This window comes from Propithecus coquereli, unplaced genomic scaffold (assembly GCF_000956105.1).
Source record: "Propithecus coquereli isolate 6110/MARCELLA unplaced genomic scaffold, Pcoq_1.0 Scaffold663, whole genome shotgun sequence".
In the NCBI taxonomy this organism is placed as follows: domain Eukaryota; kingdom Metazoa; phylum Chordata; class Mammalia; order Primates; family Indriidae; genus Propithecus; species Propithecus coquereli.
The window spans coordinates 532,070-547,345 of NW_012152652.1; the positions used below are offsets into that span (position 1 = coordinate 532,070).

The window sequence follows — 15,276 nt, forward strand, 5'->3', positions numbered from 1 at the left end:
TCTGATAATGATCCATCATCGGGGCTTATAATTTATTTTTTACACACAATATTGAAATATGTTCAGAGGTTCATTGACAAAAAAGTACTCATTAAATACTGTGAATTGCTAATATCATTGATATAGAAATAGAACTTCCCTATGAAAATGAGAGCTTCTGTATGAAAATGAAGCATTTGGGAGTTTAATTTATTATTATTATTTTAACTTGCTTCTTCATTCCACTATAATTTATTCTGAGTAGGGAAGAAAAAGTAGGGAAGAAAAGCAACTCTTTAAAATGTTTGGGAATTATTGAAAGGGTACTCACCCTAACAGTTATCTGAGGATTAAAATTTAACTGACTTTTCTCCTCAGATACTTTTGTATTTAACGGTTGTATAAGTTTAGGGATCTATTAGATTTTTTTGGGGGGGGGAACAGTTTATATGATTTTGTAGCTCAAAATTTAAAAGTTCCAACTTGAATAAATATTAAAATGAGGATACTTTTAAAACACTCAAATAAGCAGTTTTAAACTTTTGGAGTCACAAACCTTCTGGTGGGGCATATAATCCCTTTGAGAGTCTCAAGGGTGATGAGCCCTCTCCCCAGGAAAATTTGTACGTAGTTTTGCCTCAGATTTCAGGGAATTCTTGGAGCCCATAGAAGTCCATCTGTAGACACTCTAGGGTCACTTTACAAACCTCACCTCAGGTTACATTTTGTTCTTTGTTGATGTGAGAAACATCTTGTTAGATGTATTTGTAGGCATAGACATTTAACAAATCTGTTTGGAGAGTTCTTTAAAATCTATCTTGAGGATTTTTAAAAAAGTAGTATCCTTAGTCTCAAAGTCACACTCTCTGGATTTTTGGTTTTTGCAGCTCTAAGTGAACAGTTAAAAACTTTCATTGCTACTTAAAGTACCACATGGGTGACTACTTTTCCACTTTTTCTCTAGCATGTCTATTTCATGTAATAAAATCCTGATGAATGTAAACGCTGGTGGAAGGGAGTATTCTAATCGAATTTTCAGTTAACTCAATACTGACCAGATAACTTACACTGAAAATCTTTTCAGAATGTTTTTAGTAGATACAGTGTTTCAGGATTTTGTAGGATTTTTGGAGGACATGGGTCATCATTTTGTTTACCATGATATACAGTAAAGGTATAAAAGATGAATCTGAACTCCTGGGCATTGTCTAGAAGTTAAATATTCAGTTATAAACCAAAGAACAAAAGCAAACGAAAACTTAAGCTTTTGGTAACTTTAGGTACTGTGAACTAAATGTTCTGGAAATCTGATTGGTAACTTTAGGTACTGTGAACTAAATGTTCTGGAAATCTGATTGTATCTATGTCAGTTTGTACACTGTGTATAAGAATATATGTATTTCTTTTGTAGCCATGTCATGAATATTTTAGTGTCCCTGTGTACTAAATGACTAACTACTCATCGAGTATGCAGAATTTCACAGAGGAAATAGAGTGCTGATATACATATGAAAGAAAATGTCCTCAGCTTGGTGACTGATTATCTTGTATGATAATAATAGAATATTTCAGAACCAGTACCTTTATGATTGTATTTTTTTCCTATTATCATTCCTAATTCTTTTCCATTTTATTTTCATTCTATATGTGATCTTGATACAGCTTATTCCTGTCCAAAACTGATTTTATCTCATTTTGACAAAATATGGCCTATGAGTGTTTTGAGTAATATTTCATTTTAAACACATGCATGTTATCATTAATGAACCATCTGTGACTAATCTTATAGGAAGAAAACCTGGCAATCGTTAAAATGTTTACCAAAGAAAATATAGCTGAGGTGCTAGATCAAAATAAGCAGTGCCATAATCTATAGTGTGGTTTGGTGTTCAAACATTGGGAGGCAGGGGGGAACAATTTTGTGTGATTATCTTACAATCTGTATGAGCTAATGTGTTCTAATGTATCATATAAAAGTGTCTGTGGAAATAATACAAGAAAGTAAAATTAATCTGTACTATTGTATAATATTTAAAGTTAAAACTTTCAGTTTTTAGGAAACTTTGAGCACACACATTTATTGAATCACATTTGTGCTATATAATAATATCAAAACATCCCTTTAAGAATTTACAGAAAGCTATGTCTGAAAAGTCTCTTCTGCAATATCTGTTGCTTAATAGTAGCTTTTTCAAAATATTAATGCTGAGTTTATTTTATAGTTAAATCCTATTTTGAAAGGACCCTATTCTAAAAAAAAAGAAAAAGAAAATATCCTAATGTTAAGTTTTAATACCTAAAGACTTATATTTTACTAGTTATGGCTTTCTTATATATTAAGTCTGCATTTAAATACTTAATGCTTTATTACCTGTGGCTTTATATTTCTGAATATTAAAACTTTTAATATTGATCACTACTGTATATTTTAATAAAACATATAGAATGTTTTATTATAAAAGGAAAAGTACCAAATAATTCATTGCTTGTATCTAGAGAGCTTAAAGCCTGAGTTTAGTAAGTTATTAAACAATAACTTCAGAACATGATCAGATGGGTTTACCACTGAAAGAAGACCTATGAAAATGTGTTTTGACCAAACTTAGTATTGGACAGGTGTACAGATGAGTTATTCCATTCTAACCATTCTTGCTGTAATGTACTACATTTGAAGCACCTGGATGTGCTATCAAATGAGAAATTTAGCATTATACATTTGAAGCATCGAGAAACATTGGTCTTTCATTTCCATTTGTTTCCTGCATCCCTTCCTCTGCCCCACAATATGTTATCCATCCGGTTTTAATGCTACATAAATGTGCATTGTCTCGTGCCTGTTTGCTTTGGATGCTGTGTGCTGAGCTGTAACCAAATGTTGCTTCTTTTGTCATCTGTATACAGCTGCTTGCTTTAAATTAGTAGATTCTGAAATCGCTTTCCTTGCATGTCTAAAATAAAAGTATTGCATGTAAAAAAAAAAAAAAAACAAATGCTTATGGAGTACCTACTATGTGTCAGGTACTGTCAGAAATGTCTCAGAATGCCAAGAATATTCCAGTGACCAAGGCCAACATCTCTGCCCTCCCAGAACCTCCATCCAGTTTAACAGCCCCAAGCAGGAGCTCAGAAAAAAGTTAATTCTCTTCACCCATCATCTCTATTAGTCACCAATTGCCACAATAACCCTGCATAACAAACAACCCCCAAAAGTCAATGACTTCCAACAGCCAACGCTTATTTTTGCCCACAAGTCTGTGGGTCGGCTGGGCAGTTCTGCTCTGAGCCGGGCTGGGGGGTGGGGTGCTCACTCTGGCACCAGCTGTCCGTGGCTGGTCAACTAAAAGGTTTGTTGATCTCGGCTGGGCTCCATCACCTGTCTGGGATGACAAGGCTGTGCTCCAGGGGCCTCATCACCCGGCAAGCTCACCTGGGCACACGCTGGTGGTGAGAACAGATGCTGGAGAGAGAAGGCAGAAATGCGCAAGCGTGTTTTAAGCCTCTGCTGGGTTAACTTTGCTACCTTCTCATTGACTGAAGCAAGGCACATGGCCAGGCACCGCATCAGAATAGGCAAGGACTGCAAAGTTACAGCGCAAAAGAAACGTATACAAGAAACGGGTAAAAAAATTGAGCCGTTGATACAAACAGTTACTCTGAGTTGAACTAAAATATTAGGCAGAAGTCTCGAGTACAGAGCAGGTCAAGGGGGGGTGCTCTAGTGGAGGTGGGAGGTGGAGGCCCAGAGGCCAAGGTGGTCTCCGAGGGGGCTCCGGGAAGCAGGAAGTGCCCCTGCCCTCGCTTTCATTTTATAGCTAAGAAGCTGAGGCCCGGAGACGACACTCGTGCAAGTCAGGAATAGGCAGGAAAGTGGCTCACAGCCCAGCAGTCCCTCCTGCCGAGGGCCAGGATGCGGCCTCACCCTCTCTCCCTCCTGTTCCTTCTCGCGGTCTTCCCAGAGCTGCAGCTCTGGCCACCAGAACATCCGCCTGCACAGCGACTCCAGCAGCAGCACACAGGTGACACCTCCTGGAGGCCCCGCCCCCTCCGCCGGCCCCGCCCCCGCCCGCCGTGCCCCTCCCTTCCACCCGGGGTGTTAGGGATTGGATGTCCGTTATCTGCGGGTCACTTTTTGGGTTGTTTGTTTTAGCTTTTTATACTAGCATTAAAAATTGATTTTTTTTAAAGTAACAGAATATGAATCTTTTCTCCCTGTAAAAAACGAAAACATTGCAAAGGAAGTCAAAGTCCACTTTAATCATCCTTAATCCCTGCCTACCTGCCCCTGAAACAACACCACTATCATCAGTTTGCTCTGTGTCCTCTTGGGACCCTCTGTGTGCCTTTACATACACAGAAACATGTAGATAATACGTAGCAATGTTTGGTAGGTTTTTTTTTTTTAATTTCTACATAAATGCCATCATATGTGTTGTTCAAGAACTTTCCATTTCATTCAATGAAAAGAGATAACTCAATCTCCTTCAACATGAAAGAACAAAACAAAGTGCAAAAAAGCATAGTATGTTACCCTGTGTGTAAAAAGAGGAGATATTAATATAGGTATATTTTGCATCGATTTTTGAAACATAAACCAGAAACATAAACTAGAAATGAATCAAGATAATTACCAAGGGGAGAGGGGACAGAGAAAGAAGCTGCATTTTCCTGACTATGCTTCCCCCCTTCTAATTTTGACTTTGCTTTAAAAACTCTAGTTTTGACTCTGGAGTTATGCAAATTGTTTACGTAATTTAAATCAATTAAACCAAAAAGAAGTTTTTAAAAACACAGAAACACATGAAACTGACCATAAATCAAGTTGGTGACATCACCACATAGAGAAGAAACATTTCAAGTGACTTTCGAACATGGTCTTTTGCTGTCTACCCTTGATGGGATATGACCTAAGGACACAAAGAACCACAAATAAATCTTTAAAATGCGTTCTGGAGACTTCTTCATAGTGTTTCTTGTACATGTAACTGTATTTAAAAATTGATTCATAGTAGTCAACCACATGGATATAATAGATGCTTTTTTAAAGCCCGGTCCTTATATTAACTAATTTTTTCCTTTAAAAAAAATTATGTGGGCCGGGCACGGTGGCTCACGCCTGTAATCCTAGCACTCTGGGAGGCCGAGGCGGGCGAATTGTTTGAGCTCAGGAGTTCAAAATCAGCCTGAGCAAGAGTGAGACCCTGTCTCTACTAAAAATAGAAAGAAATTAATCGGACAACTAAAAATATATAGAAAAAGTTAGCCGGGCATGGTGGCGCATGCCTGTAGTCCCAGCTACTCGGGAGGCTGAGGCAAAAGGATCCCTGAAGCCCAGGAGTTTGAGGTTGCTGTGAGCTAGGGTGACGCCATGGCACTCTAGCCCGGGAAACACAGTGAGACTCTGTCTCAAAAAAAAAAAAAAATATTATGTGCACCTGGTAGAAGTCTGTATGATGAAAAGTTATTTTCTTCCCCCATTTCAATGCCCTAGGACCCCCTCCTCTGAGTCAACTGCGATGCTTTCTTGTTTCTTTCTCGGTTATTTTATGCGTGCACAAGCACATAGATCACTTGTTTGTTTATCACGAGTGGGAATATATATTACACCATGGTCTGCCTCAGTCTTTTCACTGTGGTATCCCACTGCGTGCACGGTGCATATTTAAACTGACCCCCTGTTGTTGGATATGCAGGTTACTGCTGTAAGCAGTGCTGCAGGGGACATCCTAGTCCCACCTGTCTCTGTGCACCTCGTCCTCAGGTGTTCGAGTCCGTGGATGAAGTGGAGCAGGTGGAGGCTGAAGGCAGGTTGGAAGAGAAACAGCCCAAGATCCCGAATGGGAACCTGGTGAACGGCACGTGCTCTCCGGACTCTGGTCATCCCTTCTCCCATAACTTCTCCTCGGGCCTCTCGGAGCACTCGGAGCCCAGTCTGAGCACGGAAGACAGCGTCCTGGATGCCCAGCGGAATGTTCCCCCGGTGCGGCAACCCAGGGGCAGCAGCATGGATGACAGGCAGAGCAGCGAGGCCACCACTTCCCAGGACGAGGGCCCCCGTGAGGAGCTGGCCATGCAGGACAGCCTGGAGAGCGACCTCCTCGCCAACGAGAGCATGGACGAGTTCATGTCCATCACTGGCAGCATGGACGCGGCCCTGCCTGAAAAGGACGATGCCGTGATGGAGGGCTGGCGGGGCAGCGAGGCGGAGAAACGTAGCCAGGTGGACAGTGAGGACAACCTCTCAGAGGAGCCTGAGATGGAAAGTCTCTTCCCTGCCCTGGCTTCTCTGGCCGTGACCACTTCCGCCAACAACGAAGTGTCCCCTGTGTCTTCCAGCCGCGTCACCTACTGTGTAAGTCACCCAGACTCCCCACTCAATTTTCTTACCTCCAGCTGTGGGAAGGAGGGAGGTACAGCAAACCTGTCATCCCAAACGACCCAGCAGTGAGCCCTCTGATTTTTTGCATTTTCCCCATCACGGGAGGTTCACTATAGAAACCCATTTGGAAGAGAAGGTAATATAGTATTTAAAGAACACCGGCTTTGCAGTAAACAGTTCTGGGTTCAAATCCCAGCTTTGGGGATTTTTATCCTGCTGAGTCTCAGTTTCCCTATTCCTTCCTGAGTTGTTTTCAGAATTATCAAGTTACCGCTTCTCAGCCTTTATGCTAAGGTCAAGTACAGAACTCACAAGTTGAAGGCCCATGTGCCTGGCATGTTGTAAGCACTCGATTCCCGAAACCTTGACAATGAGCATTGTGACTTAGATCCTGTATCTTTTAAATATTCCAGTTTGCTTTCTTACCAGAAAGTCCGAGCCGAAGGAGGTCAACTGAAAGGGTGGTTTGTCTAAGCCAGGCACTATGTGTCTATTTTCCTTTAAAGAATTTCTTTTTTTTTTTTTATTTCAAAGTATTACGGGGGTACATATGGTTTGGCTTATACGGGTTGCTTTCATAATGCTTGAGGCAGGGTTATACGTGTGTGCATCACCCAGATGGTGCTCATTGTAACAATTAGGTAGGTTTTCAGCTGTCTTCTCCTCCCCTCTCCCCCGTGGTTGATTTCTGTTGAGTTTTACTTCCCTCTGCGCACATCTGTGCTCATCAGTTAGCTCCAATTTCACAGTCAGAACACGTGGTGTTTGTTTTTCCATTCTTTAGATACTTCACTTAGGATAATGGTCTCCAGTTCCCTCCAAACTGTTGCAAAAGGCATTACGTCATCCTTCTTCACGGCTAAGTAGTATTCCATGGTGTACATACCACATTTTGTTAATCCACTCATGAATTGATGGGCATTCTGGTTGATTCCACATCTTTACAATAGTGAATTGCATAAACATTCGAGTACAGGTATCTTTTTGATAAAATATCTTCTTTTCCTTTGTGTAAATATCCAGTAGTGGGATTGCTGGATCAAATGGTAGGTCTACTTCTTGTTCTTTGAGAAATCTCCATAGTGTTTTCCACAGAGGTACTAATTTGCAGTCGCACCAACAGAGTATAAGTGTTCCTTTCTGCCTGCATCCACGCCGGCATCTATTATGTTTGGACTATTTAACAAAAGCCATTCTGACTGGGGTAAGGTGAGATCTCATTGTGGTTTTAATTTGCATTTCCCTGATGATTAGCAATGTATTTCTATCAAAGATGTATAAACTTGCATAGTTTAGAGAGGCAAACACTTAGACAAGCCCAGATACAAAAACCTAGAAAGTGTCTGCCCCACCACTCCCATGTCACCCTCCCCAGAGGTGATCATATTTACTTATCCTGCCTGAATTATTTGGCATTTATTCCCATGTCTCTAACACGCTTCTCCTGGTGCTTCCTCATCTTAGTTGTTTCCAGTTTTAGACATTAGCTAGTGGCTCCCTGCTGTGGAAAGGGAGGACTTTGCACATGACACCTTCCCATCCCCATCCCTCCAATATAATTATACAAGAATTGTAGATAAATGTTATGTATTATAACATTTTACACATTTAGGATAAATGTCAAGATGTACATTACTATAACAATATAATTTATAAGCCATATAATAAGCTGTGTTTATTTTTCTTTCATGCAAAAAATATTGTTTTTCCTAGATGTGTTTTTATCTTCTCACCTTTTTTGGGGCAGGGGGAGAGAGGGTCTAGCTCTGTTGCCCCAGCTAGAGTGCAGTGGCATCATCATAGCTCACTTCAGCCCTCCACTCCTGGGCTCAAGTGATCCTCCTGCCTCAGCCTCCTGAGTAGCTGGGATTACAGGTGCGTGCCACCACGCCCGGCTGCTTTTTTCTATTTTTAGTAGAGATGGGGGTCTTACTCTTGCCCAGGCTGGTCTCGAACTCCTGACCTCCTCCCACCCCAGCCTCCCAGAGTGCTAGGATTACAGGCATGAGCCACTGTGCCTGGCCTGTTTTCTTTTTCTTTATTTGCTACATTTGTATCATCAATTCACTTCCCCAAATCCTTTCTAAATCTCTTCTCAAGCATTCAGACACATCAGGTTTTCTCTTTATTTTGTATGTCTAAAGGATTCCCAAGAACTTTCTGGTCTTGTCCTCCACTGCACCTGATCCATGGTTGTCATCCTCGATCTTCCTCCATCCTCATGTCAAGGTTCCTTCTGCTTCTCTTCTATTTTCTGTGTCTCATGTGTACCTCTTTCTTGGTTTACTCTCTTGTTTAGATGGGGCGCATACCTCAGTGGAGTCCACATTTTTAACTTTCCATTCCTTCTTACATCACAGGCCTCTGGTACTGGGATAACCATCTTTTTGTATGAAATTCATTCTTTAGCAGAGTATCTCTCCATTGTGTCTATCTTGAATTCATTTTGGCCCCACTCTTGAAAGGTGTTTTCACTGCATATGCAAGTCTAGATTGCAGTTGTTGTGTCTCAGTAGACATTGTTCCACTGTCTCCCAGGTTCCATTGTTGCTGTTGAGAAGGCAGGTGTCTTAATTGTCATTCCGTGAAAGGATCTTTAAAGATCTAATTTTCATTTCTTTAAAAATAGTCTCCTTTATCTCCGGCTACTTTTAAGATTCTCTTTTTGGTATTGTGTGTCCATTATGTGCCTAGCTGTGGGTTTCTTTTTATACTTCCTGGCTAGTGGTTTGTTGGTTTTTATGTATCTGCAAATTGGTGTCTTTAGACAGTTCTGGGAAATTCTCATCTATTGTTTGTTTAGCTGTTGCTACTTCCCCATTTTCTCTCTCCATCTGTAGCTCTGATTAAAAGTTTGTTAGACCTCACACTATCCGCCATGTATATTACTTCTCTTTCATTTTATCATTTCTTTGTCCTTCTGTGATGAATTCTGGATAGTTTCTTCAGGTCTCTTTTCAGTTTACTAATTCTCTCTTCAGAGTGTCTAATTTTCCGTCACCTGCCTCTAATGAGCATTTAATATTTTTTTAAGTTTTATGTGGCTTTTCTTCAAATATGCTATAAAACAATCTGCTTACTTTTATAAACCCTTGCTCTTATTTTAATCACTTATTTCTTTAAATACAGTAAATATACTTATTTGTATTATATTCCTGGTACTTCTAAAAACTAAGAAAGGGTCTCATTCTCCTGTCTTTTATTTATGCTGACTGTCATTCTTGGTGCCTGCCTTCTTTCTCTGAGTGTTTTGTGATTTTTGAGCACAAGCTCCTATTTCTTGGAATTTTATCTGTTGCACTATTTAAGGCCTAGGTGGAAGGTAGATTCCTCAATAGAGGGTTTTCTTTTGCTTCTTCCTAGTACCAGAGGATTGACAAGTATGAGATGAGTTTGAACTAAACTCAGATCTTTTAGACCATGCAGGTAGTGGACATTTGAGTTATAAACCTGACTTGTGGCTCTTCATTATCCAGGGAGATGCCATTTACACTTAATTGTATACATATGTTCAAGGTAATAAGGCAATTGTTTTGAGACCCCAGGATGTTAGTAGTTTTTCTAGTCTTCCTTTACTGAAGGTGTGACTCTTCGGGGTCCTACCTTCCTGCAGGAAGGTCTCTTATGAGACTCCTCACCTTTGGATTGGGAGAACAAAAAACGATTAAATCTAAGCCTAAGTTTTTCCAGTTTGGCAGCTTCCCTCAAGGACAAAGCCAGCGTTGGTGTTTTCTCACCTTTCTGGATTAGGTTTTGGTCCCTAAATGGTTCCATTTTCTTGCGGTATCATTGAGCCATTTCAAAATTCAGGCTGTTGACCAATGCATCCAGTCCGGTATATTACCAGAATTAAACTTCTGTATAATTGAATTCTTCCATTCTCCTTACCCAGTTTTCAGCAGAGAGGGGTGCACTTTCAGCTCTAGTTGTAAGTTTTTGAGAACGAATTTTATCCTACAAAGTAAAAGACACTTTTCCAGAAAACAAACTATTTATGTGATGGATATACTAAAAGCCCAGACTTCCCACTATATAATTCATCCTTGTAACAAAAAACAACTTGTACCCCCTAAATTTATTGAAATTTCAAAAAATTTAAAAACAAAAAAAAATCAAGCAGCCGAGTGGTCCAGGAGAGGGTTAGGAGGAGGAGAGAAGCTCTCTGCGTTGCAATGAAGAGTTGGGTGTAATTTTGCATTTCTTCCCTCCATGGGGCCCTGCAGCCGAAGCTGCTAGACCTAAAGACGGTGAATCTGCATCGCATCGAGAAGAACATGCAGAGGTGCGACTGCAACTGCTGGTACTTCACATGCGCCAACTTGGAGAAGCTGCGCAACATCATGTGCAGGTGGCTGGGAGTGGGGGAGGGGACCTCTGGCAAGGGGAGAGTGGGAAGGGGTAGGGCGAGGTGGGGGCTCTCGGGGGCCCAGCTGGAATTTATTTAAGCCTCTAAAACTGGCACCATACCCACTTGGAATCTTATTTCAGCCCGCACCGACATAATACTACTACTACTACTACTACTAATAATAATAATAATAATAATAATATAAAGCATTTATTAAGCACTTACTGTATATCACTGTTCTGAGCTCTTTACCGTCATTACTCAATTAGCCCTCAAATAATCCTGAAAGGTGAGCATTATCCCCTTTTCTAAGTGAGGATGTTGGGGGCTCAGGAAGGAGTCATGTTATGCAGAGTCCCCCAGCTGGGCCATGGCTGAGCTCATGGCCACATCTCTCTAGCTCTAGAATCTGCCCTCTTTTTCTTTTTTTCTTTCAGCCAAGATCTAAGGCTAAATCCAGCCCATCGCCAATTTTTGTATAGCCCATAAGCCAAGAATGTTTTTTTTTAACAGTTCTGAAGGATTAAAAAATGGTTAAAAGTCTAAATAAGAATAATATTTTGTGAAATGTGAAATTGTGAAAATGTGAAATTATATGAATCAAATTTCAGTGTCTACATATTGACTATGGCTGCTTTTGTCCTACAATGGCAGGGTTGTGTGCTTGCAATAGACATATGGACCATAATCCCTAAAATAATTACAACCTTGTCTTTTAAAGAAAAGCTCGTTGACCTCTGCCTTAGGGAAACATTGTTCTATCTACCTAAATGCTTTGATTTGGGCCAGTCCTTGGCCAAGTACTGCCAGACCTCCCATCAGTTCTTGCCCTTTTAATCAGCTTCGAATATCCCAAGGCTAAGTAGGAGGGAGTTCCTCTCTGTTCTTCCAGCCATGGGACTCTCTTCTCATTGATCTCCCTTTCCAGCACATTGTCTGCTATTTTTCTTTTTCTCTGAGACAGAGTCCTGCTCTGTTGCCCGGGCTAGAGTGCAGTGGCGTCCTCATAGTTCACTGCAACCTCCAACTCTGGGCTCAAGCAATCCTCCTGCCTCAGTCTCCTGAGTAGCTGGGACTACAGGCACATGCCACCACACCTGGCTAATTTTTCTATTTTTTGTAGAGACGGTCTTGCTCTTGCTCTGGTGGGTCTCAAACTCCTGACCTCAAGAGATCCTCCCGCCTCCGCCTCTCAGAGTGCTACGATTACAGACGTGAGCCACTGCACCAGGCCTGCCTGCTGTTCTTATGACTCAAAGGTCAAGAGAGATCTCTTGAGTGGCTGCGGGTGAACACCAGTCCTGGCAGAACAGAATTGGGGTGTGGAACCCTGCACTGCTGCTTCTGTTCCCACCTTTCCAATCTTCTGTAAAATCAGCTTTTTCTATTCAGATATTTGGGGACAGAGGACGGGATTGAGCTGGTTTGTGGCTTTAGGATTGGTTGAGCCTTGAATGTTTCACAAAACAGCCCTAAGAGGGCAATGTCTGATTGGGTGCCCCAAATAAAACTTCATTTCGAGCTTGTGGTTGGTCTGCTTCAATCATCCCAGACAATTTCCACTTCCCTTTATATTATTTAGAAAATGAGCTAGCAGATCTGTGAAGGAAGCATTTAATGAGCACCCACTGTGTATCCAACCCACTGCTGACACATTCCAGGTTCAGAGAGGGAGAGGCAGCCACTGCTGCAGTGAGACTTTGGCTGAGGGGGCCACACATCTAAACTCAGCAAGGAGAACACCCACTGGACAAGAGTCAGAGAGACATCACCACTGGCACCATCACAGGGAACACCCCCACTACCGCTAACTGCACAGGACAGAAGGACTAGACACCCAGGGCAGGGCTGGAGAGAGCTGGGAGACTCCCCAAATGAGGAAGGGCTTGAGCCAGGCATTGAAGGAGGAGAGTGGTGACAGGGGACAATCCAAACCAGAGGGGCAGACTGAGCTCAGGACTGGGAACAAAGGAGGAATGTGGGGGCTAGGGAGAAGCCAGGGAGAGAGTTCTTGATGAGGAGTAGGGGAGAAGAACGTGAGATGGAGTTGAACTGAGGGTGTTCTTAACTGCCAGACTAATCCTGCTCTCATAACTGAAGACATACTATAATTCATTTACTGGAATCACAGGACAGAGCCATGCGGTCAGGGGTTTAGAAAAAGAGCCACCAACAAGTGGAAACCAAGGTACATCAGAAATGACCACATCCCTAATGTTTTCGGTATTCACTCTTAAACCCACACCCAGGAAATTTATCTCCAGGAAACTCTGGTCCACTTACCGGCCACCAAGCCACATCTCGACCAGCCAAGAAGAAGCCTCCCACCAAGCCCCTGTTGGTCTTCAGCATCGCCTGAGGAGAAGGGAAAACAGGTGAGGGTCAAACCACAGCAGAAGCACCCAAGACAGCCATGATGCTCTGGCCAGGGTGCTGACTGGTGCAGGGTGCTGAGGGTGCTGACTTTTCCTGCACTTCTACAGAGAGAAACGTTTTCCTGGATTCTGTGATATGGCATCCTTGTGGGACTGCAAATTAGTACAACCTGCATGGAAAACAGTATGGAGATTCCTCAAGGAACTAAAAGTAGACCTACCATTCAATCCAGCAATCCCACTATTGGTTATTTGCCCAAAGGAAAAAAAAAAAAGAAATTTCACCAAAAAGACATCAGCACTCCAATGTTTATTGCAGCACAGTTCACAATTGCAAAGCTGTGGAATCAACCCAGGTGCTCATCAATTCGAGTGGATTAATAAAATGTAGTATGTGTATACCATGGAGTACTACTCAGCCATTAAAAAGATAAATTAATACCTTTTGCAACAATGACTTAGGAGACCATTCTCCTAAGTGTCTCAAGAATGGAAACAAACACATGTGCTCACTATTAAATTGAAACTAACCAGTGAGCACAGGTGTGCACAGAAGGAAGTAAAACTCAGTGCAAATCAACTGGGGAAGGGGGCGGTGGGGTAGGAGGGGGGCAAAAACCTACCTAACGGTTACTATGAATGCTATTTGGGTGATAGCCACACCTTCAGCTGGGACCCAACCATTACAAAAATCATTCATGTAACCTAAGACATTTGTGCCCCCTTAATATTTTAAAATTAAAAAGGAAGGAATTTAAAAATCATAGTTTCATAAAATCTGAGTTGGAAAGAACTTGAGAAATCACATTCCTCAACTTCTGTCCTAATTGCTTTGTTTATTTTCATCTACTCAATGCGAGAGATGGCTAAACCTGTGCTTGGAAGAAAATTTGGAGCCTCAAACTCATTCCTAGAACTAAAGAATGGACTAAATGTCCTACCTACTAAGATAGTGAGCAAATGACAAAAGAAAGTAAAAAAAATGAGATGATAAAAATAAAGTCTTTATTCATTATGCCGGGATGCTGGGGATAGTGAACACAGTTAAGTCTGAAGGTGCCAGTCCCAGCTCTGTTCACACAGCGGGGTTGTTAGAGTAACTCAGTGTAAGCGTTATTTATGCCACACACAAGAAAATGATTCTGAAAGACAGTGACATTTGTGAAAGCTGTTAATCTTGTCTCAGCCTTGTCACACCACACCTTTCCCTCCCTAACACACCTTCCCCCCAATCTTGTGCCCACCCTGAAAGCCCACTGGTTTCCCACATACCCACAGCCCAACAGCCATCACCGCCACAAAATAGAAGACAGTGACAGAGATGTCTGCAGGGTTTTGGAGGCGCTCTGACAGTGCAGGCAGCTCTGGGGTCCCAGCCACGGTGCCAGGGCGCAGCGTGCTGGCCATGGCTGCAGGTGGCGCTTTCCCCATCCCGAAGATGACCCCGTCTTTATATAAGCTCTGGGTTAATCATCAGCCTCGAGCAGGTGGGGCAAGATATCAGAGTCAGCTCCTTTGCCAGAACACCTTTAAACCTCTCCTCTGACGCTCCGATGCCCCAGCCCGCCAGTGGTCAGTGTTGGCCTAGGCAGAGTATGAGAATGAGGGGTGGGGGACCAGAAAGAGGGTGCGAAGTGGAGGTGGGGGCGGGATGCCCACTGAGTGCAAAGACAGGGTCTTGAAGGAGACTTGACCCGGTGGAGAGAGGTTTAGGGAGAGACGAAGAGAGACATGTTTAACCTTTTCAGGAACTGTCAAACTGCTTTCCACGGCACTGCACCGTTTTCCATTCCCACCACGATCCACAGCAGCGCCAGTTTCTCCACATCCTCCTCAACTCTTGCTCTTTTTTTTATTTTTTTAAATTATAGACATTCTAGTAGGTGTCAAGTGGCTATTACATTGAGGTTTTGATTTGCATTTCTAATACAATGACTAATAATGTTGACCATTTTGCACTTGCTTGTGGCCGTTTGTACATCTTCTTAAAGAGATGCATATTCAAGGCCTTCGCCCATTTTAAAATAATGTTCTGTTTTTGTTGTTGAGATGTAGGATTTCTTTATATATTCTGGATATTAATCCCCTATCAATATTTGATTTGCAAATATTTTATCCCATTCTGTGGTTTCCCTTTTCACTCCCTGGATGGAGTCCTTCGATGCACAAAAGTTTTTAATTTTTTTTTTTTTTTTTGA

General features: G+C 42.0%; 1 protein-coding gene across 1 annotated transcript in view; it reads left to right on the forward strand.

Moving 5' to 3' along the window:
* LOC105823253 (small G protein signaling modulator 1-like) overlaps nt 1-11,151 on the forward strand; it is a 71,192-nt gene extending 60,041 nt beyond the window's left edge. Inside the window, exons 8-11 of the mRNA XM_012660386.1 lie at nt 3,936-3,995; nt 5,738-6,328; nt 10,579-10,732; nt 11,141-11,151. Coding sequence (XP_012515840.1) covers nt 3,936-3,995; nt 5,738-6,328; nt 10,579-10,732; nt 11,141-11,151 — 816 coding nt within the window. The remainder of the gene's footprint in view (nt 1-3,935; nt 3,996-5,737; nt 6,329-10,578; nt 10,733-11,140) is intronic.
* Nucleotides 11,152-15,276: the final 4,125 nt, after the last annotated feature.